This window comes from Vulpes vulpes, chromosome 12 (assembly GCF_048418805.1).
Source record: "Vulpes vulpes isolate BD-2025 chromosome 12, VulVul3, whole genome shotgun sequence".
NCBI lineage: Eukaryota > Metazoa > Chordata > Mammalia > Carnivora > Canidae > Vulpes > Vulpes vulpes.
In genome coordinates, this window is record NC_132791.1 from 124,943,486 (window position 1) to 124,970,130 (window position 26,645).

At 36.6% G+C, this 26,645-nt stretch overlaps 1 protein-coding gene across 1 annotated transcript in view; it reads right to left on the reverse strand.

Annotated features, from left to right (window-relative positions):
- Positions 1–26,645, reverse strand: part of DDX10 (DEAD-box helicase 10) — a 252,620-nt gene that overhangs the window by 85,866 nt on the left and 140,109 nt on the right. Inside the window, exons 15-16 of the mRNA XM_026006796.2 lie at positions 24,616–24,777; positions 13,648–13,704 (exon numbers count right to left, since the gene is read on the reverse strand). Of these exons, the coding sequence (XP_025862581.1) occupies positions 13,648–13,704; positions 24,616–24,777 (219 nt within the window). The remainder of the gene's footprint in view (positions 1–13,647; positions 13,705–24,615; positions 24,778–26,645) is intronic.

The window sequence follows — 26,645 nt, forward strand, 5'->3', positions numbered from 1 at the left end:
GGCTTTAGATCAGTGGCTTTTAAAGGAGTGGTGGTCATACCTTAATTATACACATATATACTGCATGAAAGTATGCAAATAAGTCCCCTTCTCCAGAGATTCTGATGGGAGGAAGGTGAGGAGGAGCTAAACACGTGCATTTTGAGACATCTTTCAGTGATTTGGATTTAACACACTCCAGTCTTTTTTTTTTTTTTTTTTTTAAGATTTTATTTATTTATTCATGAAGGAGAGGGAGAGGTAGAAGCAGGCTCCATGCAGGGAGCCTGATGTGGAACTCGATCCCGGGACCCCAGGACCATGCCCTAAGCCAAAGGCAGATGCTCAACTGCTGAGCCACCAGGTGTCCCCAACACACTCCAGTCTTGACTGAGCAACTGTTTTAGATGTTGGCTAATTCAGAACAAGCCTGCTAAAAAGGCAACATATAATAATACTGATTACGATGGTTGACATTCCCTACAGTGACTCAGAGCTTGCAAAGCCCTTACACCTGCATTATCTTCTCAAGAGACCTGGAAGACTGCAAGCAACATCACTATTGTTATCCTACAAAAGAGGAAACTGAGGCCCAGGGGAAAGATGGCTGCCCTGGAGTCCAGAGTTTACTGGCAAGAACAGACCCTGGGTCTTCTATTTCCAAATTTCATGCTTTTGGTGGAAGAGCTCTAACAAGCTGGCAGTTAGTGATAAAAGCTGACCTTATACTCAAAAATCTCTGATCTAACATTACTGATGAACTCACAATGCACAATTCACTTACTTTTCTCTTTTACTTAGATAGGACTTAATCTTTCTTTCTTTTTTTCACTTTCTGTTATCTTCAAAGTAACACCACCAAAATACCATGTGTCAGCTGTACTTGAGAAGGGTAAAAATTTCAGGGTTGGATGGATGCCAAGAGGCAGCAATCAATAGCAGTCATGTTTAGAATTTAGATAAGAATCATGTTAAAACCACTTCCATGAAGCTGATGCCCTATGACAATACACTTTCTCATTTCCAAAGCAAGCGGCACTAATATAAATAAATGGATAAACTTGAGAGTGTATATCATTTCCAACTGAAGGGAATGAGAGGACTTTATGAAATAAAAATCAAATGTGTCTGTAGTAGGGGGAAAATTGATGTACACAGCTGAAAATCAAGATGGGTAAAATAAAACAAGTGGCCTCAGTTCTAGCAGTGATTATAGTCCAAAGACAGACCAGCAGCATGATTCCTGATAAAGGAACTTTTGGATAATGAATATACTATTTCTGCAGCATTTTCAAAGCTTAACATTTGATTCAGAATGGCAAAAGATTTACTCCCTCAAGTAAGATAATATGAAGCTATGTAACAAAGCCTACTACTTCCTTCCTCTTTGACACTATAAACTCTTACTACTAGACCAGGTACATGACAGATGCTGAACAGGTACCTGTCAAATGATATTTATCTGTAGATGGTGAAAGGGAGTGAACACTTAATTCACATAAGATATGCATGGAAAGTACTGTATCTGAGTATCACTATAAGCAAGAACGAGATAAACCAAAGGAGAAAAAAGCCTACTCATGGGAAGATAATCACTTCTGTGATTAAATAATCCTTCAAGTTCTGAATATTTCTCAATTTCTGTGCTCAGTTGTGCATATGAAGTTACGATAGTACATGCAGGGACCATTCATACCATGTCCATTTCATCAACCCTTGTGTTCACTATTCAAAATAAAATCCAAGGGCAGCCCAGATGGCTCAGCGGTTTAGCGCTGCCTTCAGCCCAGGGCCTGATCCTGGAGACCCAGAATTGAGTCCCATGTCGGGCTCCCTGCATGGAGCCTGCTTCTCCCTCTGCCTGTGTCTCTGCCATTCTCTCTCTCTCTCTCTCTCGAATCGATAAATAAAATCTTTAAAAAAAAAATCCAACTTCAACAGCTCTCAGGGTCTTCTCAGCTGGCAGAAACAGTAGAGAACTGGGACAACATTCTAAGGTACCAAAAAGCCCAACAATTTAGTTTCTAGCAGTTTTCTAGTAGAAACTGGAAAATTCACTTGGGTCATGAGGAGGTTAAAAGTGTCTGAAGGGCACAATGATTACCATGCCCTTTCAGAAAATACGCATTTTTCTTTTTAATTTGCATGGGAATCATAAGAATATTATTTTTTCATTTTGAAGAAACTGTTTTACGAGTTTTAGGAGGTAAAATGCAACACTTCTTGGAAAAAGGAGATTTAAAAAGGAAATGTGTTATATGAAGGATATAAATTATTAATTTTCTTTCATAGCTTTCATAAAACATGGATGACTCAAGAGACTAAGGCTCCCAATAGTTGTGGAGTTCCAAGAGTTATCCATAATAGCCTATATATTCCTAAATCCACAAAATAAAACATGTAGACTGAAGGCACATACAGAAAAATCTAGTATGCCACTCCATTTTTCAAGATAACCTTTTTAATTTAAGTATGACCTATATTCAGGAAAGTACAACAAATTATAAACATAGAGCTTGATGAAATTTCATAAAAAGAATACCCCTACAGACCTACTGCACAAAGTAAGAAATCAGAACACTCCCAAGTTCTCCAGCAGCCCCCCCTCATACTTTTTCACAGTAATAATTCCCTCTTTTCCCCAAAGGTAACCCCACTAACCTAATCCCCAATGTTGATTTTACTTTAAAACAAAAAAACTTTACAGAAATGGGATACTACAGTATTTATTTACTCTTTTGTGTCTGGCTTCTTTTGCTCAGTATTTATAAAATGTGTCCTTGTTATTCCATATAGTAATAATTTATAACTTACATATAATATCTCACTGTATTCATATGCAAAATTTGTCTACTCTACAATTTGGGTTATTTCCAGAACCTGAGGAGTATGAACAGTGGTGCTCTGTGAGCATCTTTTAGGAGACATTTCTTCATTTCTCTTGAGTTTATTCCTAAGAGGGCACATGTGGGGCTCTGGGTAGACATATATCCAGTTTTGCAGACACTGCCAAACATTTCTCCCAAAGAGTTGCACTATTCATCAGGAAAACTAAAGTTTAGGGGATTACAATGATTTTGCACCTAAATATACAGTGATTTAAGACAAGAAAGAGATAAGTTCCAGGTGTCATAATTTAATAGCACTCTCTCCTGAACATGGCAGATAATGCTCAAGGTAATCAGGCTGAGATTTATTAATGTACAATCTGCAGGAGAGAAAACAGATCAATCCTTCACCAGTACCAGAAGACCTCTGCCTATTAGGTCCTGAGACAGAAACCAGAGGGCTTTTTTACCTGCAAAATTAGGTGTATGAACTTAACCAAGTCACTTACTTACCTAGCTTCTCTCTCTAAAGCTTCTTCCACTGTCAGATGACTGTAATGCTTCCACTTATTAGATAAACTGATAAACCTTGATGGAAGCTCTTTGAAAAGGATAAACATTGTAATGGTGTCGACGATCTGCAACAACACAGTCTATAAACAGCAAATTCTAGAGTCCTCTTCAAGTCAAGAAACCTTTGGATCATGAAATATATATCAATAATAAAGAGCTCCGAAGCAAAGGGAAAGATATTCCCACACAAAACACTGCAGACGCCTGGCTAAACTTTACCCAAAGAAAGAAAACACAACAAACAGGAATTTGTTAATGTTGCTGGTAACAATAACTGCAAGAATAACAATAATAAGATTTGCTAATTAAAGCTTCATGGTCACAAAGCATTTCAGATAGAATTCTTTAGAGGCCTGGGGGAAAAGGTGTCTGTGAGAAAAACAAGTCCTCAATGCTATTTTATGTATATTTGATCATCTCCAGGAATAAATTCTTCTAGCCACCAGCTTTTTTCTTTCAAACACTGGCTTATGATACTCTCCAACACAAGTCTTTACGGCTTCGAGAAGGGGTGGTTAAGCTTGGCTACTCTACAGCTCACTCACAATACCACGGCAAGTTAAAGTTTGTCCCCCAAAATAGCTTTCCTAATTCGCAAAAAAGTATTTCATACAGGACTAGTGGATACCAGAAATATTTGAAAATTAGGAGTCAGCTTCATTCTCTCACCCATTCCCAATTCCAAAATGAGGAATAGTCTTTAGGAATGAACATAAAACTTATCCCCATTTTCTTTTTCATTTCTGTTACTCCCTTTTCCCAACTTCCTCATTTAAAAGACTGGGAACAGCCTCCTTGTTAAGAAATACCGGCATCCTCTTCCTCCCTGTTCTGCCTGCCACTAATGGTCTTAAATTCTAAGAGTTACAAGTATGGCTGATGCTGTTTACACACCATTCTGTTTATTAATCCATCTCTCCTGATAAGAGAGGGCGTTTAACATAAAACCATGTATAAGGTGGCAATTCTACATTTGGTGTGTCATTTAAGAAAAGACAATTTAGCAATATAAATTCGTATTTTGATCATCTTAACAGCTTTTACGTACTTTCAAGCAATTATAATACATGTATTCATTCTTGGGATAGCCAATGTTGAGTATTTATAAGAATTTGAAAAAATCTCTAGTAATAGCATAGAGAACGCAGAGATTCTTGTATCACACTGAGAATCATTAAAAATCAAGATTTATGGTATTCTCTATTTCCTAGTATAAATGAAAGAATTCTGAGTTGTGAAGCAAAATCTTAACAAGAAAGGAGAAAAGGACCCACATGTACTTTTTTTCCCCAGTAATTTGAGATTTTTGTATACTGTAAGAAATTTTGATGGTATAATCTCCCAACAGATACTAACAGCTTGAGTAACAGCCAAGCAAAGTTAGTGAATGATAATATATATAAAAATATGGGTCGATGATTCTAAGCATCAGCCTCCATAATTATTATGGCCACACATATATACACATGCTCACCAACAGTTTCCACAAAGTAGGGCATGTGTTAATGATCACACAATTACCAGCTGACCACAATGATTCAGATGCAGTTAATCTATTCTGTCAGAGATGTTTCTATAAACCACCAGCTCAAAAATAAAAAAAAAAAAAAAACCACCAGCTCAAGCATATAAATGTCAAATTATCTATAACTTGAGATTAAGAATAAAGCACAACCAAGCATAAAGGGCATCGTAAAGATTGATCCAATCTGATCCATCTGGATCTGTTTGGGTCCAATCTGAACTTGGTCCTAAAGTACTAATATGTACCTAAATGACCACCCAAATTAGCAGAGACCATCAAAACATTTAAGAATACAATTATTTATAATATACAGAAAGGGATAATATGTATGTACATAAATATGTACCTATATAACCACACACACATATATAAATATAAATATATATACATATATGTATAAGAAAGAATGAGTACATGAGTGCTTTTTTAGCATCTTATTCAAACATTTCCCAAAATGTTAGAAATTTGAATATTTAAATAAATTCCCAAAATACATAACATTTACTTTGCAAGTTTTATAAAAGAAACAACATTCTTTAAGGAGTACTATAAGAAAACCTGAAATAGGTATTAAAATTCTGTCTCAAAAATTGTCTCAAATTAACCTGGTATTGAATTGCAAGTTTAAAAGCAACAAGTCTAACAAGTCTAACTTGTTTTTTGAAAATTTTCTTCTGGTTCTCAGGGCTTAAAGCTTGCAAAGTACAGGTTTATGATCACCCTTAATCTTAACATCCACTGCACAGCTCTCAGTGGTTATGAATTAGGAGATAGAGACAGACCTGAACTGAGTTCTAGCTTTCCACCTGGACTGAGTCCTAGCTTTCTCACGGTCTAACCACATTTGAAGTAGATTGTAATTACTCAGGCAAACCATGATCAAGACCACCAAATACAATATTCACCATGACACTGCCAACAGAGAAGTTTTAACAGAATCCCCTATTTTGGTCAATAAACAAATAATTTACAAGCAAGGTACTACCTGACAGAGTATAAAGTCACAAATTCTATGAGGTTAAAGCTCCAAAGTCAGCAAGCAAGGTGAAAATCAGGATCAAACTACTGCAGTCTATGCGTCTATCACCAGTAAGATATAGGAGCTATGTATATTCTAAGTTTAGATAAAAGAAGGGAAGAAAATGAAAACTATTAGGTACATGTTAGGACATTTCAACCTGTAAGATAATATTAAATGCTTAGCAAACAGTATTCGTCAAATATTCTAACTGGATGTGAACTACCTGCAATTTTTTACATTCTGTTTTAATATTAAAATCTATAACTTTAGTATAAGTTAATGGATTTGTTTGTAGTGGTGATGAACACACAAGAAGGGGGAGGAAAGGAGCAGCAATCTGAAGAGCCCTGGGGGTCATGGGTGCACCCCATCTGGCACAAATTTAAATGAGTATGGTGCAACTCCACTGTATTCTATGTAATCCAGCCCCTGGGTTTTAAAGAGCCTGTGATGATACAGCATTAACATGTAAATGCTAACTTTAAGAATAAATATGCCTGCATTTCCTTGATTCAATAAAAATTTATAAGCATTTACTATGTGCCAGCTACTACAAAAAAACTCAGTGGCTGATCTCAGAGTTTACAAGTTACAATGAGAAAGACAAAAACCATTTAGATTAGAATCAAGGCAAAATAATATACAAAAGGTATAGTAGAGCAGAAAGAAATGCCTAAGTCTGCCTGAAGAGGGCAGGACAGGCTTCAAAAAGGAAACAGTGCTAGGAGGAAGAAGCAATGAAGGTGAGGACCACCCAGGGAGAGGGAAGCTTATATAAAAGAAGTAAAGGAGAATATGGCATGTTCTCCATGGCTAAAAATAATGGTAAAGGATTATGGTGATTTATAGAAACTACTAGGAAATCAACGGTATTCTGTATCTGCCAATGGTTCTGTTTCTTAGTACCTACTCTAAGATGGAACTAAATGTAGATAAAAAGAGGGATTTCAGGAGAAAAATCTGTTTACCTGCAATGTCTGCTTTAGCTTTTAAGATTTTCATATTCCTTATGCTCTTACTGCCTTGGAAGTGAGATGCCAGTATGGCCCAATGCTTTAAATGTCAAGGCCCTGAAGTCCTGTAAAGCAGACTGACTCTAGGCTCTGCCATATCCTAGCTTCAAAATCGTCATAAAGTTGCATAAATTTCCCAAGCCTCAATTTCTTCATTTACAAAATGAAGATAATAATACCAGTTAACTCACAGTGCTATTTGTGAGGATTAAAGCAATAACACATGTAGAACCTTTAATCACAGTATTTGCAACACAGCACACAATGAATGACAGCAGCCACCAATTACTATTGTTTTACAATGTCCATAAAAATTGTACCCCAAACTCACGTTCCTATTACAATTCCTATACATTCTACAGAAAAAAGGGAGATATTCTTTACAAAAATCTTTTTGATAAATTTAACATTGATGCTATTGAAATTTTCAGTATTACTTATGTCACAATCTTTAATAAGTGTTGAGATGTGACTGAGTATAATATTAAATAACTTGCTTTTGTTATGTTTTTATACATGACACCTTAAAATAAATATAATAAAATTCTAAACGACATGCAGTGCTCTTTGGTATTTGGAGGGAAGCGAGTGTAAGGTAGAATGAAAACACACACACATAAGCATCCAGACACCTGGGGTTAGCCAGTTATTTAACCATAGGATCTTGGAAGAATCACCTATTCACAAAAAACCTTCACTTCCTCACTTGAAAAATGATTTGTAGTATAAGAGTCTTCTCTTCAGAGGTTTGTTTCCTGGGGTGAGGATGCTGGCAGGGGGGAATGGAGAGTTAATGTTTCATGGGCAGAGATTTTTTTTGTCCAGGATGAGAAGGTTCTGGAAATGGTTGTTGGTGGTGGTTGCACAGCAATATGAACATAACTGCCAAACAGTGCACTTAAAGATGGATGAAAGAGTGAATCTTATATATATTCTACAGCAATAAAATATACTTTAGAAGAATGTTTAAGTCTGTGCCCTGTGGCCATAAAGTCATTCATTCACCCACTCATTCATTCAAACATTTATCATGTGCTTATCAGGAAACAAGCACTGCAATGGAGACACTAGGATAAGACTTAGAGTTGAACAGGAAAGGCAAACATGTGCCCAGGTAAGTACCGTAGACCATCAGATGCTTCCTATGGGAGACTGAAGTGGGAGTTATAACAGCAGAAATCCATTTTATCTGAGGTGGTTAAAAAGTGTTCATAAAAGGGAGGACACAGAAGTTGAGTCTTAAAAGAACAGCCTGTATTCACCATGATGGAAGGTATGATGACCTGCACTTTCCCATCTGACTGGAGAACAATTCTCTGACAAAGGAACTGAAAGCATCTGTTAAGTGATCCAGGAGGGTTAAAAGTTCAAAGGGGATTACTAAATCCCCTTCTTCATTATCAAAGAAAGAGAAGGGGAAGGGAGGGTACAAGCTGTGGGGAGGGGAGGAAATAAGAGTAAAGAAAAGAGCCATTATAGTAATATCCATGCAAACCAAACCAACCCTAGAATCACAATAAAAGCTAAATCTATTTGAGTATTCGTTGCTGACTTAGATATTAAAAGGAAAAAAGCATGTTATCTAAAAGATTCTGTGTTGTTTATTTAAAAAGTAGAAGGAAAGCATAATGGGTCTTATAGCATTAAAACAAAATATCATTTGAGTACTTTCTTCAGAGAAAGAGGACCACTCATTAAGGGCACCATTAAATAAGTGACTATATCAGGGCAGCGAAGGGGAGCTTAGAAGGGTTCAGCCCCTTCAAATATAAGAGCAATTTACTTTCAGGGAGGACCTTTTCTTTCTCTGGGAACTGGGACTAAAAACAAATTTATGTTTCCATTATCTTGTTTTTAATTTTATCAAAAATTGTTTGGTTTAAAATAAACTGACCCCCTACAGCCCTTGAAATCCCAACCGTATTAGAAACAAAGAAAGAGACCAGTAAATTCCAATACTATGAAATGCCAGGAAAAGGGAAAATGGGGGCTGTGTGTGCACAGGGTTATATGAAATATATGGAATGAGGAGAAATTTCCCCTCAAGATGAAAAATTTTAATTTGGTATCAGTCAAAATAAAACACTGCCAAAAAGAAATAAATGCAAAGGTTTAAGACCTAGGAATGACCATTACCAACATTAATGAACATCTATCTGTAGCTCCGTAAGGAAAGAATCCTTTAGCAAATAGGCCTACAGTAAGATGTGAGAGAAAACACAAGAGTTCTCCACAAATGCTGAGAAAGGCTGAGGACCCACATTGGAATTGTCCTGAGTACAATGCATACCTTTTTGTTACTTAACTCGGCTCAGATTGAGATTATATGGGACCACAAATGTAAATATGATTAAAAGGGACTATGACAGATACACTTTTCATTTTACACATTGTAAGAAGCCAGAAGGGGGAAAGACACTTCAGGGGTCACCCAGCAACATGGGGATGGCCTACTTCCTAGTGTCAGCACAAAGTTCTCTCTTCACAGATTTGCTGTGAACATTTTCTATGAAGAGCTGCTAGCCTACATACATAAGTGTACATAAATCAGGTTTGTTTTTAAGAAAAATAATATAAAATATAATTATAATATAAAATATATAATACAAAATAAAAGGGGTAAAAAGTAACATACCGAAGCAGCATGGAGCAGTAGCAGGGAATGAGGATGCATACCATTTCTACTACCAAGGAAGCCAGGGATAGGGGGTAAGTCATTTACTTGCTTCTAGACTTAATTTATTTGATATTAAGAATGTAGGTATTTAAGGAGAGCCAAACAAAAGGTCCCCTGGAACCCTAGTATATACATGAAGGAAAAAATGGAGTGGCTCAGATGGAAGTCAAAATGGTAGCCCAGGATCCTGCCCCAAATAGGTCCATAAAACACCTAGGCACTCACTGTACTATTAACAACTCAAACCACTAGAGCGCTTCAGTGGAAGCCACACTCTTAAATGTCAGGGACCAGGAAAAGTTCAAAAGAGATTTCAAAGGATTGAAACAGGGTTATTACTTTGTCAATGACAATTTTTAAAATCATTATTTCATAAATAAAAGGACATTCCAAAGCCAAAGGGGAAAAAAAAAAAAAAAAGAACATTCTCGCAGAATGAATAAATGCAGCTTAGCTGTATAGAACTATTAGTGGCCAGAAAAAAAAAAAAAAAAGATATGACAGACCAGCAGATTAGAATACCAAGTCTCAGGTCTACTCACATCCTAAACTTACACAACTCCTACGTCTTTGGATCCTATATCCTCGAAGAACTAAGACTACCTTACATATCCAAAAAACTGTTTCCTAAAGTCTACCATTTGTAAAGCAAATAAATAAAGTGTCCCAGGGTCACTAAAATGAAAAAAAGGCAATAAAAAACAGAGAAAAGTAAGCTCAAGTTTATGAGTATAAAACTTCAACCTCAAAACAAAACATCATTTTAGTTATTTTAATATAATTTTCCCCATGCTTAAAAAATAACAACTATAAGCATGTGTAATATATTCAAGCAACACGTAATATTTTAGTGTTCAAGTGCCTCTGAGCTGCTTCCTACTCTGTTCTTCCACATTCTGTTTGGTTCACCAAACTTATACTTGGTTAATAAATTCCTTGGTTAATAAATTCTACTTTCTTTTCAAAAGCAGCATAACACAGAGATATTTCTGGGAATCTACTTCCTCAAGTTTCAGCACTGTTGTTCCTTTCTTTACATTTCCACAAAATCATTCCAGACATCAGAGTTTGGTACAAGCACTTTATGACCTGAGGAAATCTACCTGAAGAATAAGGTGAAGCTGTATTTCCAGGACTACTGGAACCTGATCTTCCTGAACCTGAAGAGCAATGTGATCTACTGCTCATTGCTGTAACTTCTTTTGGTCACATCTCATTTTAAAATTTCTAAGTTATAAGAACATACAACGTCTTGGTAAAGTAAAAGTCCATTTTGCAGTTCAAATATTTCTCTGCTAAACAAAGTTTTGATACTCGAAAGACTTCTATCTTCAGGATCACAAAGTATTGAGTACCCAGAAAACCTCAAAACTTTCAATTTCATGTTTCTCTTACTCTTGACACTGCACATAACATTCTCCATGCAAGTCTTAGATCTTTCTTTTCACTGAAAGTAGCATCAGATTCCTGAGAGGTTCAATCAACTTTGTTTCACTGTATTCCATCTTCAAAGCAATGTTTCTTAGGAATACTTTCTATATATCAGAAGAGATAACTCCCAACTGTCACTTATAAAACTGAAATTTCACATTATCATTAAGCCTTCACTTTTTTGTGAAATAAAGACAAATCCATCAACTTTCATTTGAAAATTTTTCCCCAATTAAAAATAATATTCTGTGTCTTCTATGTTCCTCCTCAGGTAATATGATATCGGCCAAATGAAGCACAAAACGAGGTAGATAGGCCATGGGAGTGTCCCTTTCTCACAGTCAGCTGCTGTACACTGACTCCTTACAGAGATCTAAACGGGTAAGACTACACATCCTGGTACAGGAGGTCTGCAAAGACCACTTCCTTTCACCACTAAGGCATCTTGTGGATATCCTATAGGTTTAGTAATTGAAAGATGCTCTAGCCTGAAGCTGATCAAAGTGCCTCAGAAGGCACAGCCACAAGTCACACATGATTATGTGGAAATATATTAAAGAGATGATAAAATTAAATTATCATTTAAAGCACATACATACAGTAAGGACACCTGATAATTTGCACCATGTACTTCTTAGACATCACAGAAAATAAGGCCATCACCCCTTTTTACAGTTGCTCCAGATAATATTTTGTGGGTCTGTTTCCAAAGGGGCACCTGAAAAGCCATGGGAGTCTTCATCCTGCCACTTTCATTTGAAAAGAAGTGGGGTGCAAACAGGTTGATTCAAGCTAATTCCTTGGGCCTCCACCAGTCAGCCTGAATCTGTCACTGCTGCCAGTTCTTGGTGTCTCATGAAATGTTTGAGTCCTGGCTACAACCTGGCCACTCATCTCTCTGCTAAAATCATTCTTACAAGACAGGTGCCACCAGTGAGCAATCAGACAGCCTCTGTCTACTGAGGGCTCCTGGCCTAGCAGCACAGCCATAGTAGCTGCAGAGCCTCTTCTCTGTATTTCCAGTACAAACCTTAGTGGTTGGACAGAATGAGGTGTCCTCATTCCTAGATGTCAGGAACAAAAAGATGACAAACCTTTAAGGGGGTAAGAAGTGGAAGAGTGGGCTTGGCTTGAGGAGTTCACTTCAGCAATCTGCCCCAGTGGAAAAAATAAACTGACAGCCATTACCAGTTTTTTGTTTATGTCCCAGCTGGCAAAGTATCAAAACCAAATATATATGCCAATTTATAGGAAGATAAAAGAAGAGGCACAAGAAGCAGCCTCACTGGTGAGAATAATTCATGACTTTTACCACTACACAGGTGAAGGATACAACGTCAACAAGAATACAACTAACCATCTTAGGAATATACACAAATATGCAGGAATATACAGAAGGGCAATACAGTAAGCAGGCTTTCTTCTAGCTCCAGATTACACATCTTTCATTTTATAATTTTCCGTGCAGAAATGAGAGAGCTTCTTAGTGAAATAAAATAAGTTTAGATTTATGCTGAACATGAAATATTCATAAATATCAAATGCTTTCATTAGATTTAAAGTTTCCTTCTTAAATTTAAATTTTTTCCACTACAGCCCCTTAGATGTAATTTCTATGCCATGACAGTGCACGTCTGTATTTTAAAAGCATATGCAGAATCCACCACCTGATTTCGCAGTCAGGCCGCACACAGTATAGCTCTCGTTTTTGGGCACCTTTGAAGACAGAGTGATATTTAATACTGAATATAAGCAGTCTTTTCATCTTACACTGCAGAGTAATTGCTTCCCACTTCAGAACTATAAAATGAGTTATCATCTCTGACTTGCTCTGTAAGTGCTATGGCCAGCACGGAAAAAATGACAAAGAATATTATGGGCTTACTCGAGGGAGTCGGATCTTTGCTAACTGCCAAGAAAAAATCATGGCTAAGGCAGGCATAGCACAATGAGACACGGCATGAGAAATGACATGTTACCGGGTCCTGGTTCTAGGAAATCATTTGTACTCAATGCCCTCAGCATGTAGAAGCTGAGCCTTTCTCAGTGTGAAACACAACAGCCAAATATTATATGTTCACATGGGTGGTGTTCACATTGTATGATCTTAATTTTGTTAAAGAAAGAAGTGTATACATGCACATATATGAATGATACTGTGCGTATATACTTGCTGAAAATTTTTGTTTACAGAATATAGTGAAGGCATATAATACAGATTGCTTTCCCCTAGATCTCAGGAGTTGAAGCAACCAGTGCTTTCAGAGATATCCATTATTGAGCTGGGTCCACATAGCTGTCTGCCTAGTCAAAAGATGGCAGAGTTTAAAATCCTGTCAAGCTTGTCCTAAACCATTCCCCATATTTAATAGGCAGAAAATATAATGGAAAAAGATGATGTGAATAGAAGGGCAATGGCCAATAAGCAAATTATCTTATGTATTTTTCAACATGCTTTATGGAGGGAAGAAAAGGAGAAAGTAAATGACAGGCACACATGGACTTATATCCAATACGAACATCATGCATATGGAAAAGCAGAATATTTAAATCCCATTCAATCTTAAAACAATTTTTTCATAAAAAATATCAACACTTACCTTTGCTTGTCTCTTACTGGCTTCTCTTCTGGCTTCCCTTTCCTTCAGTCTTTTCTCCTACAACAAGAGGGGGAAATCAGAAGCACGTAAACCTCTGTTATTACGTTTAAATCAAACTACACATTCTTCATTTTTTTAAAGTCAACTGATACTGACATTCATATTTCAATAAATATTTACTGAGTGTCCACAATGGGTTTGGCATAAGTAATCACAATCGTTAAGTATGTGTCAAACAGATCTGGAGTCAGATCACAGTTCTACCACTTACCAGCTTTGTAATTTGGGGCAACTTATTTATATTTTGTAATTCGTTTTCTCACTGAAACATGAAGATAACAGGAACACACAGTTCATAAAATTGGTATAAGAATTATATAAGATACTATATACATATGTGCTTAAGATAATGTCTGAGATATGACTGGTATATAGTCAATGTCAGCTATTAGAATAAATAGGGGAAAAAAATCCATTGGTGACTATTTACCTTCTCCTCTAAAAGGAAAATTTATAAGGATATGAAATCTGTTCTTAGAAAAGTGGCAACATTTTCTCAAACAAAAAAACAATGGAAGATCATTCTTATAAAGCATGTTATTTCTATTAAATTGCTGTATAATTAATTGCCCCATTAGTTTTCCAATGATCATAAAATAGAAAATGCAAAACTAACATTTTTAGAAGCAAAAAATCAGTGTATACAACATTAAAAGTCAAAATGAAACAACCCAGCTAAAGTTGAAAAGAATGTTGGGTTTTTTTTTTTTTTTAAGATTTTGAGAGACAGCACGTGCACACGCACACATGTGCATGAGTAGGAGGGAGGGTCAGAGGCATAGAAAGAAGCAAACTCCTTGTTGAGCAGGGAGCCCAATGCAGGGCTCAATCTCAGGACCCCGAGATCATGACCTGAGCTGAAGGCAGATGCTTAACCAACTGAGCCATCCAAACCCCCCAAAAACAATTGTTTTAAATTAAAAAAAAAACAAACTATTTCTCTCTCCAAAAACAAAGTGTTGAAATAACAAAAAGGCTAGACTCAATCCAAAGTTCATAACTATTTTATTCGTAAAAAATTTTAATGAACTGCTAGGTCAATGTAAAATCTGAGTAAACAACAAGTAATTTCCTTTTATGACCATGATTCACTATTACAACATTTATTGATTTGAAAATTAACAAGTTTTCTGAATCTGGGCTGTCATTATCATTATGTTGTACCGATACAACATAAATACATACAACATCTGGAGATGACCTTCTCCAGATTCAAAAGCCAATTCTAACGCATACTCTGAAGACAGACCTGAGGCCTCTCTGTTGCTCCAAGCATTGACAGTAGCCAATTATCACTATCCTCCTCATCTAGGTTTATAGACTCCTTTACGACAAACTGAGAACATAAATGTTGAAAGTCTCAAAAGAGATTAAATAATAATTACTGCAAAGAGATGGGGGTTCCACAGAGCTTACCAACTCAGTTTCTAGAGCTCCAGAATGCACAGCAGGAGAGCTAAATTCTAAGGAAAGCTAACAAAAATTCACACTCACATGGCAACTATGAATGTGTCACACCCCTAAATAATGCATCATGTTAAATTATTCCTTTCTGTTATTATTCTTTTTTTAACCCACTTTTGGAGAAAATGGATATCCCTTTGACTTCCAAATAAAACATAAAACTAAAAGGGCAGGTAAAACTTAAACAATGTACAATTATACGGAGGAACACTCTAAAGACTGGAAGTCCCAGGACCAAGGTCAGAGGAAAAGGAACGCTGAACAAGAACTCAGAACATGGCTCACTCTTTGTGAGAAGCTGATGAGGTGACAGGACTGTTCTCTAACCTGGGTCTTCGTGTGTCAAGTCTAGTGGTTTTTTCCAATACAATCCAAGAAAAATTAAAATGTCAGGGTTTAGAGACTTTAACAGATGACACGTTAATAATAGAGGAAATAATACCTGGTATTATTTTTAACAAGCAGCCAATGAATGCCGTTGCTATTACCCCACACCACCCCTGACCTGGTTCTCTGACAGGCTTCTGAGAGTGGTTCTACCACTAAAATAAAATACTCTCAACCCTTCCTCAGGAGGAAAAAAAGTTCATGGATGGCAGTTTCTCAATATTTGCAATCAAATTTTTTATAGAAGTCCAGCATTTACTGATTTTGTATTAGCATTAGCAGATTATAGGAATAGATGAAAGTAGCAAAATATTAAAAGAATTGACAACTGATCATAGTTACATTTAGTTATATTAATACCCATAGACTATCAGCTATTTGTAATCTTTCTTCTCTCTTACACACACACTTCTATTTTCTACAAATAAGTTTTCAGGTTTTGGAAGGTAACACTAACCAGAGCAGTATTTACTGTTATTCTAAAAGGTCATGGTGACTTTCAAGAGTTGCACCGCTTAAAGTTATTTTAAAACTATACCTACATGAGATGCAGCTGTATAAAACAGTAATGAAAGTGAACTTGTTAAAAAAAAAAAAAAAAAACTTGTGTCCACTAACACATTATTACTATTATTTTCTTACTACGGTAATAGCTCTGAATTAAATAGCAATATGCTAGCATTTTACATATATTTTGAAACCATTTAACAAAATTTTTGAAGTATTATTTTTCCCATTTTACAGATGGAAAAAAAACTGAACCAAAGGGATTAAGTAACTGGCCTGAAATCACCCAGTCAGTGAATGAAACTGAGACTAAAACTGGGTCTACGGAGCCAACACCTTCCCCCTCATCTCCAGCACACCTCTTCACCACTGTCTATCTAGTCCATTAGAAAGTGTACTTGCTTTGTGGATGCATAGTGTTTTTATCTTATCAATATGTTTAAGACAAATGCTCCATTTCCTTTTATTAATAATGGCCTGCTACCGTATGGGTCTTTTCATCTTGATAGCATATATTTTTCCTGATAGCATTTTGTGGACATTATCTAATTAGTTTTTGCCAACCTTCTGTGCAGGGGGAAAAAACATTTATTTAACAGTCACAAAAATTTTTGTTGTAATTATTCAGTAATTGACCTTCTCTCAACACATTAGAGGATCGGAAAATGGCACTTCAAAGTTCCAAAGAATAACCTCAATATGTTCAAATCGGAAAAGCCCTATCAATACCAGTAAACATAATCTCTACTCTAGGACTTTTCATCTAGCCATTTTAATCCTAGCAGAAAAAAATATACTGATAATTCCCCACTGCTATAGAAAATTCCAGTATTAATCTATTATAGACAATGAGAGACATTACAAATCTCCAATTTTAACTATCAGAACTCACATGTGCATGCAAATAGGTTAATTTTTCCTTGTAAGATTTCTACCACAAGTCCTGGATGGATGAAGGATAGCTAAAACCTTGAAAATAGGAAGTGAACATCACACAGAACTTCATTACAAATAAGAATAATTTTCAATACTGAGTGAAACACAAGGAAAGCTAGAAAAAAATTTTTCTTATTTTAAAAAGCTATGGTACTGCTCTATGTGAAAAGATGAAGGAATAAACATTAGTCTTCAAACAGAGGAGAAAAACAGGAAGTAGAATTTGTGGTAATCCAAAATTTAGAAAATGAACATAGGAAGAAAGTGCAGAAAAAACTAACTTTTTAAAAATATATATATATGAATTATAGATGTTATAAATGACAAGACATAAAGACAGAGAGTTGGTGTACAATGACTTGAGGGGCAAATATAATTTAATTTTATTAGGTTTAATAATTGAGATTCTCCTTCCCCTTTAATTTTATGTGGCTCAAATGCTTTAAACCCTTTATTTTCCTATTTCATTTTTAAGGACAGAGTGGTACCAAAAGCTATTTGATGCCACACAAAAAGAAGGCAAAATTGTATCTTCAGTCCTACCATGCTACAAATGACTAAATGTAAGAAGAGCATGAAATTCAATAATAGAAACCAAATTTGCAAGGGTTAGGAAAACAGAGAAATCACATTTCAAGGTACAAAACACTCCCTTTATAGATGTTATCACACTTCTTTTGGCTTCTTACAACTATAGGTCCTTAGCTTCCAGAAAAGAAAATGCCATTAAGTATGAATGTTATCAGCAAAGCTACGTATTTAAATCATTTTCATTCTATGGCAATCTTGGAAATTTGTAGATTTGGAAACATAACTCAGGAGGTGGGGGAAGCATGAGCTGTTTGAATGACTGACTCTCAGGCAGCTGTGTTACTTTGGTGAGGAACTGATTTCCCAGCTGCCACAGAAAACAGGAGACATCTACTCTTATTTCAGGAGCACAGGAATCTCTCTTCAGGGAAGAAAACTAGGTCAATGAAAGTGAGGAAAAGACTGATTACAAGGATTTGTGGCCCGGAAGACAGCCCCTGCCCTCCGAGAACAAAACCCCAGTTAACCTAAATCCTTCCCAAGGACTCAGAACAAAGCAAGGTTCTCTGATCTGTTCCCTATTCCACAGTTTCAGGAGAATGACATAAAAAATTGATCTCCTATATATAAATCTGTAATAACTCCAAAAAGGATATGAAGACAGGAAGAAAAATAAGTGTATGTGGAAACACTAATTTATTCTTTCAAACATTTGCTGAGCTACTATGTGCTAGACCCCACGGTGAGCTCTAGGGATCAGCAGTCTAGCTTCCTACTTGCCCCTGGTCTTTGTAGTCTACGACCTAGCCTTGTGAGACCTCCTCATTACATTAGCACCAAACTCTGTCCCTGTTCCTCAAACCCAGCGTCTACTGACCACCCATCTAACAACCACCACTCTGCCTCTCAAACATTATATGGTGTTTCAAAAAAAAAATCCCATAATCCCATTTTACTTAACAATAAAAAACAGACATTATAAATATCTCAAGACCTTGCCACAGAGTTGATAAGATCTTTGCAATTTTGAGTATTTTGTTAGTCTTATTTTGGATGCTGTATATGAAGGAGGGCCCATGCACCAAGAAGCTAAACTGACTATCACAAGATGCTGTAAGCTCTTGGAAATAAAAACAGATACCTCCCAGGCAGACAGCTCCAAACTACAGGCAAAGGTTCCATAGTAACAGGCTGCCTCTTCTCTTAGAGTACACCTTGTTGTAATGGTGGTAGTAAGGAAAGATTGAAACTGAAAGGGGGTTAGGGATGTATAGGAAGAGGATTCCTTTTCCTCCTCTGTGAATAAACTTTATTCATAAAGTCTATTTAAGAGTTAAGCACCAGATGTTCAGTCCTTTATCCTAACGATGACATTTCTAACAGTAGTAAAAGTTTCTTTAGGTCATCTGAGCCAGACCAGTCTCAGACAATGCCTTAGGCTTTTAAGACTCATAGCTACTTAAACACGGACTCTAGTACTAGTAACTTTATATTCAATGAACACTCAGGCAAAGGCATTATTAGTATTGGGTCCTCAACTAAGCTATTAATCACAACACTTACTTTATTCCTTAATTTATTTGACACCAATGGCCTTGCTCTGGAAACATGAATAATTTCCATTATTTGTCATTCCTTCCTCAAAATCCTCCACTCCTGTTCCAACCCTTTCACTCACTGTTTCAGAGTCAGCATTTAAGAGAATGCCTGATGGTTTAAGATAGTGTGAAAAACAAAGACTTTGGGGTTAAGAGTCCCAGGGCTGTTATTTGTTACTAGACAAACTACCTGATCCTTCTACGTCTGCATTGTCACCTGTAATTTGAGGCTAGCTCAAATTACAGAAATTGTTAGCACATAATACAGTAATACATACAAAGCACTTAGCACAGCGCCCAATCAACTAACTGCTTATTACTATCAATGTTCTTGTTACTACTATTCTAAGACGCCTGAGGACTACTTCCCTCCCTCTTGACTCTCATATACATTTAGGTTTGAGGTATCTGGATTCCATGAAAACTAAATTCTGTGTCAACAAAAACAAAGGTGAAATAGATTTTTTTACAAAGTCCCTTTAATTCTTTCCTATCTGCTGTTCATACTAGTAGTTAAGTGGGACCCAGAGCAGTACTGTATCATCTTTGCAAGCAGTCCGGAGCCGCATCTTGACATGGCTGTGTTATCGAAACACACAATCCAAAATGGATAAAGCACTCAAAGCAAATTTCAAGGGAATGAAAGAGAACTTCATGATGTACTGCTCCTCTCCACTCCCAGCTGTTCTAGCAGATATTATCACACTAAATACAGTCATCTTTCAGAGCTATGAATGATAACACATAACACAAAGCAGATTTTCACTCCATTAAAGACACCTTTCAGTGATGTGATCCACAGCCCACCTTTCAGAGTTCTGACTGAATTATAGGAAAACACACCCTGTTTCTATGCAAAAGTAGTGGTTCTGCCTTTACAATGTACTACTTACTAATGGTCTTCTGTGCAAAGATAATAGCTCCTACTATAATCTTAGCTCTGATATGTGGTTTCAAGAGGTTCAGTATATAAAACAGTAACAGGCCTAGTTAAGAACAGCCACCTGTATGCTGCCAGGGAAAACTGAAGACTGGAATGGTCTCAGGAAAAAAAAAAAAAAAAGTGGTTAAATGGCTGCAAAGAAGCCTCACAGAGATAAAGAACACTGTTGACTCAGTGACCCACAGCAGGTACACAAGGGCCTGAAGTCCACAGAATGAGGAGCTCAGAGCTCCAGCAGCAGCTAAAATTCTACTACCAGTGATGCCATAATGGTTTTGTATTTCTTGCAAACTAGTTAAAATTCTTATTGTTCCATTTCTAAATCATTAGGGCAAAGATATTTGCTTGAGTCACAGCAGAAATTACACGGTTTTCAAAATCTGCTAGATGAATGTTATGAGTCAAGAATAGGTATATCAGCACATAGGAAAAAACTGAACAGCTGAGTTCTACACCTAAAAGACTGTGTCCAATCAAAACTAGGTGCAAAAAGCTGTTCATTTTATTTTATTTTATTTTAAGATTTTATTTATTTATTCATGAGAGACAGAGATTGAGAGAGAGGCAGAGACACAGACAGAGACAGAAGCAGGCTCCATGCAGGGAGCCTGGCGTGGGACTCGATCCCGGGTCTCCAGGATCACACCCTGGGCTGAAGGTGGTGCTAAACCACTGAGCCACCGGGGCCGCCCAAAAGCTGTTCATTTTAAAGAACAGGAGCAAATGACTACTTTCAAACAGAATCATTAAGACAAAATTCACATATACATTAATATATTATCCTCTGAAACCAAAAAACAGTCATGAAATAAAGATGCTAAAAGAACATTTCTAAGCTTATGAAAACTCCTAAAATGGATACATATTTTTTAGAAATATAGATTTTTGTAGTTTTCTTTTTATATATAAATTTTTTTTCAGGCACATCCCTTCCTTATATTTTTTTGTCAAAGTTTCTTCATCTTTTTCTATCTTCATGAAGTACAGCTTATTCCTAGAGCCTAAGTTAGTATTTCAAGTGTTCTTTAGGGACATACAATTCTTCTCAATATTCTTCCATAGAAATGACAAAATTATGAGTGACAATTTCAAAGGAAACATATTATATTTGCCCAAGATAAAACCTTATGCTAGAAGAACTAAGAATTGTCATTATAATAAGTAATATCCTCAATTAAGAAAAAATATATGATTTCAAAACGAATTTCATGTTCAGGTAAAGCAATTAAGATAAAATAATCTGTGTGAGGTTAATAATATACTTCGTTTCTCAGTTAAATTTTAGCAACCACTGTAAAGTAAGTGAACAAGAAGGAGACCTAATCATCAAGCAAGGAATCCATTTTGTCAACAGGTAAAGGTGACCAATTAAAATTCCATTTTCCAAACAACAAGGAGTAATTTTATTCCCATGTCCTCCTTATACACATGGACCCAGAGGATCCCTCTGACCATTGGCTGTGAACTCCCATTCCCACTTGCTCATTTTCATAACAAGACACTGCAGTCCACACTGGTGACTGGTAATCCCAAATGGACTAGGCAATGCCAGACTCAAGATTCAAATTTAATTACTCCACCTTACAGTAAGACTCATTCCACCAAACAAGTCAAATGCTCAAATTTGCCAAAAAAATATTCCGTGCCTTCTAGGCAGAAATCCAGTCCATGACAGCTTGGTGCATTACTAATTTGAGCATCTGTATTATGTCTTATGTATGCTACCAATAAACTTAATTATTCCAAAGTGCTCAAATGTGAAATTTTCTCTAAGTTAATACACAAATACTTATGTATGCATAAGTAATAAATTTACTGATGCAAATACCAAGAAATTAATCATATATGACTCAGGTAGCATTTACATTGAAGTTGAATAGAGAGAAGACTAGTTATTTCCTTGCACTTTTTCAGGCTACATAATATTTTCAACATCTGATATGGAAAGTATACCTCAGGTTATCGGTTACCTTGTGCAGAATATACCTATTTCATACAAAATAACAAGCTTTGACTTGTTAAAAGGACCTTTTGTCTATTTTAGTTATGGAGGCATCAAAACCAGTAGTATGTGAAGTTCTTGTAATGTCTCTCAAAACTATGTTAGCCCAAAGTGCTCTGTTCAACCTTGCTGTAAGATAGTCATAAAGATAGTTTAAAAATAATATGCTACTTTCAACAATGGTACAAATGATTTAAAAGCATAAAAATAAGTGAAAATGGAAATGTGCAGGACAATTTACGTATAGCATATTCACCTTTTCTGTAACAAAGGGAAAAAATAAGACTCTGTATTTCTATTTATACACATTTGCATAAAGAAATGCCAGGATATGTTAATAATTTTTTTTTTAAGTAGGCTGCATGCCCAGGGTAGAGTCTAATGTGGCTCTTGAACTCAAAACTCTGAGATCAAGACTTGAGCTGAGATCAAGAGTCGGAGCTTAACCAACTGAGCCACCCAGGTGCTCCTAGGATATGTTAATAATTAATAAAAATAGTTACCTAGAGGGGGTAGATATGAGTAAGAACGACAGGCATGGACAGAAGTAGATGTCTCAACATTAGCTTTTTTATGATCTTGATTTTAGAACATGAATATATTTTTCATTTCAAAAATGTTGATGTAAAAAAATAAGAGGCATAAAAAGCTTTTGTGCAGTGACAGAAGATCCACAGTTAACTATGGTTTAATTATAATCTTCCCAAGGACAGAGGAACCCAAGTATTTTAAGTATTCTATCTTCACAGCCTAGGGTGGAGCCTAGCACATGTTGTATAATAAATGTACAATTAGTCAATTTGAAATTGTCTCTAAAGGTTTCAGTAACAATATTCCACAGCCTAGATACAGTAACTTCCACACATGGGGGAGGAATGGAGGGGGGGCGGCGACAAGAAAGGGCAGGAGTGGGAAAGCCTTTACATCATGTAAATGCCTCCTGTTTCCTTTACTGCTGGCTACAACTTAAAAATAAAGGATAAAATGTCCTTATGCTCAATCTTTCCCTGGATAAGTATTCTAAGTAGACGGTAAGCTGAAATGTGACACACTGCTGACATTCTTAATATTATTAAACATTTGAATAACAAATAATTAGTGTGAAATTTCCATTTAAAGAACTGTAATAAACAGCAATGCATAAAATGTTTAGTTTTTGAAATAACAGTCTCAACTGCAAACTATGTTTGAGGTTCATTTGTTTCCCACATTTCTAAAAGGATTTTTCTCACCATTCATTTCCACCCCTGCAGCTATCTTCAATGTCTACTTTTTCTTATGCATCAAGTGCTACTGCAAAGCTGCATCAAACCTTGGAGAAAAAATGAGAATTGCTGGCCTATAAAAGTTGACTGAGCCACTGAATCATTACAAGGTCAAAGAGGAGTCAAAAAACCACAAGAATCCTGTCTACATTCAAAGGTTTGCAAATTTCTTAACCCAGAACCTTACATTACATCAGTGATTCTTGGGCATGATACTGCACTGTGTTCCCCAGAAATCATTTACCAACTCAAGGGCATGCTATAGAAATGTCTTTAAAAATGTAAATCTGTCTTATTTCCTTAACTGAACCATTTATCTAGTGAAATGTCCATTTTTGTGGGAATTGAGTAGTGTGAAAAGACCATAAGGCCATGAGTGACCAGAATGCAGTAGCCCAGTTCAAGGACAACAGAAAACTGCCAAGTGTAAGGCTAACGGCGCACATGCTTCTACAGAAGCAGCCCTCTTACAAGGTTTCTTCTTTTCTAGCTTTTTAAAAATACACTAAGTAAATAAATCTCCCATACTTTATCAACTAATTGCTATGGAAATAAATGTAACTATTCAGTTGAAGCTGGAAATAATAATATCACTTACTTAGGTAAATGGTAAGCAACTTGTGGTACATCTGTACCAAGTACTGACACCCATGACGACCTGGGTGAATCTACACAGAACTACGCTGAGTATAAAAAGCAAATCCCAAAAAGCTACTATACATCACACTACTTCATTTATATAACATTCCTGAAATGGCAACAATTATAAGAATGGAGTACACAGGATGAGAGAGTAATACAGAGAGTATGTTACTTCTTACAGCTCCATGTAAAATTAACATTAGTCTCAAAATCAGAACCTTAAAAAAAAAATCACTAATATTATTTGGGTTACCTCAACCAAAAGTAGATTTGAGCGACGTTCTCAAAAATCGGTCAGTATATAAAGTCTCAATCAGTAGAAGCAAGAAAGAGACTAGATAAAATGACAAAATACCCACAGAGAAAGAAGTGTTCAAGAAATCAATGAAGAAAGTAATGCAGTTACTGATAAACATCTAATGACTATTTTGATATATTTAGGGACATATTAAACATCACTCAGCATTAATTTTTTTCTTTTTTTTAAGATTTATTTTATTTATTTATGAGAGAGAGAGAGAGCGGCAGAGACACAGGAGGAGGGAGAATCAGGCTCCATGCCGGGAACCCGACCAAACCGCTGAGCCACCCAGGGATCTCCCACTCAGCATTAATTCAAGATGGAAAGCTTACCCGATGTTTTGCCTTGATCTTCTTCCTATATTCTTCTTTGTCAAATTTGTCCTCTTCTTGCAGCCTTTCTTTTGCTTTATCTAAGTTGATGCCACCAGCACTGTCCTCCTCCTCGGCATCTCTGGAGACAGACTTCTGCACCTGTGGCCACTGCTGAAGTAACTGCAGATGGGAAAAAGGTTAAGTGTGGAGCGGGATGGGGACATCAACATCTCCCTTTGTATCATGATTTCAAAATGGTGCATTACACACTTTCTGCCTTACAACCTGTATTTCTTAAGCTTTCTCACAAACTTTATCATTAAAGTGAGCCAATCCCTACAAAGACTGTCCTAGTGAGGAGGAAGTGATACTGCCACAATCCAGTGACGGTGAGATTCAAGGAAAAGGTCATGAAATACCTTGCAGGAGAAGCTGGTTGCTTCAACATAATCTCAAAGAGTGTTCGTCAGGGGCTATGCTCTACCAGCTCCATTCCAAGCAATGTATGCTCTACCAGCTCCATTCCAAACAGCCGGGGGACCCAAACAGGACCCACCAACTACTCGGCACCTCCAACACTTCTCTCACCCTACTGTGTTGTTTATTTTCCTGTTTCTCTGACTAGAATTACTCTAATCTCCTTGAGGGCAGTTGTCTATCTTCTTCATGTACTCTGAGCCCAGCACAGTAGCTGGCACATATCAGATGCTCAAAATTGATCAATAAATTACACATCAATCAGTACTATACACAAAGACTAAAATAACTGAGCACAGAAGAAAATTAGCTTGGATTTTAGGAGCTGGCTCAAAGATACACTATTTACACATACAGTTCATGGTTAGGAACAAGGTAACACAGAAGTTAGGGCACTGATCTGGCTTTACTCTTCATTTTTTTGCTAGGCCTACTGCATAATCCTGAATAAATTACTTCATTCTGGGCATCTGTGTTGTTGACTGAAAAAAAATTTTAAAACGTTCATTTGGCTCAATAATCGTTCAGGTCTAACAGTATAAAACTCAAGACAATTTAAACAAAACCTATTGTCTTATTTTCAACCAGTAATTGGTTGCCAGAGGACTGCAGTAGCTGCCATTATTTTGAAAGGCCACTAATTCAACTGCAAGCTAAGTGAAGGTGTAGGCACAAAACATTCTCTTGTCACTTCCTCTCACTCCTGTCACCAGCCACTCTTCAAGATGGGATTCCCACAGTGTCTCGAATTTTGGCAGCGAATGGGGGTCACATATGTCACTGCACTAGCAGCCATGCTGGCAGCCACTGACACTGAAGAAGCAGTGAAAGGGATCGGCTGTGACAGAAAAAATGCCATCCACTGCTCTAAGTCTTCAGTCCTATTTTATAACCACATGAAAAAAGTTTGTGTCTGTGGGCTGCATGAGAAGTTCTTTCAGAGCTTTAGAGCAGAAGTTTCGGTGTGGCTCACAGCCATACACAGGGCTCCTATCAACAGTAAGTTTCCAGTGAAGCATTTTACAGTTAAGGATTTATGCTCATCTTGAAGCAAACTGGTATAAGCTGCACAGTGAAACGTACAAGCACAGCGAGGAGCCTCATCAGACTACCAGCACTCATCTTCCTGTACAGTAAGAATCTGATGTCACACAACTCTACTCTGACCGTGCTGGCTGCAGATGCTGACCTCTTTCCAGCCATCTCATAAAGATCCATTACTTATCAACAATTCCACAGGCTTCTTCTGCAACTTCCAACAACTTTAAACTGCACTCTTCCTTCATAATTTGTATACCACTTTACCCCATATTCTTAGTGCTGCAAGTCTGGTCTCCCTTCCCCAAAGTAACATCCAAATGTCTGTTAACCTCACAGCTACCAGGAAACATACTCCACTGGATACAGACTGCTTATGCGACATTTGTATTAATGATGAGTAGATGTTTTCTGTGACACATTATAGTCAGTACCTTAAAAAGTGTTATTTTATTGGGATATTGGAAAATAGTCCATTCATTCAATAAATTTATGGGTTTATTATTTGTCAGGCCCCATCCTCAGTGTTGGGG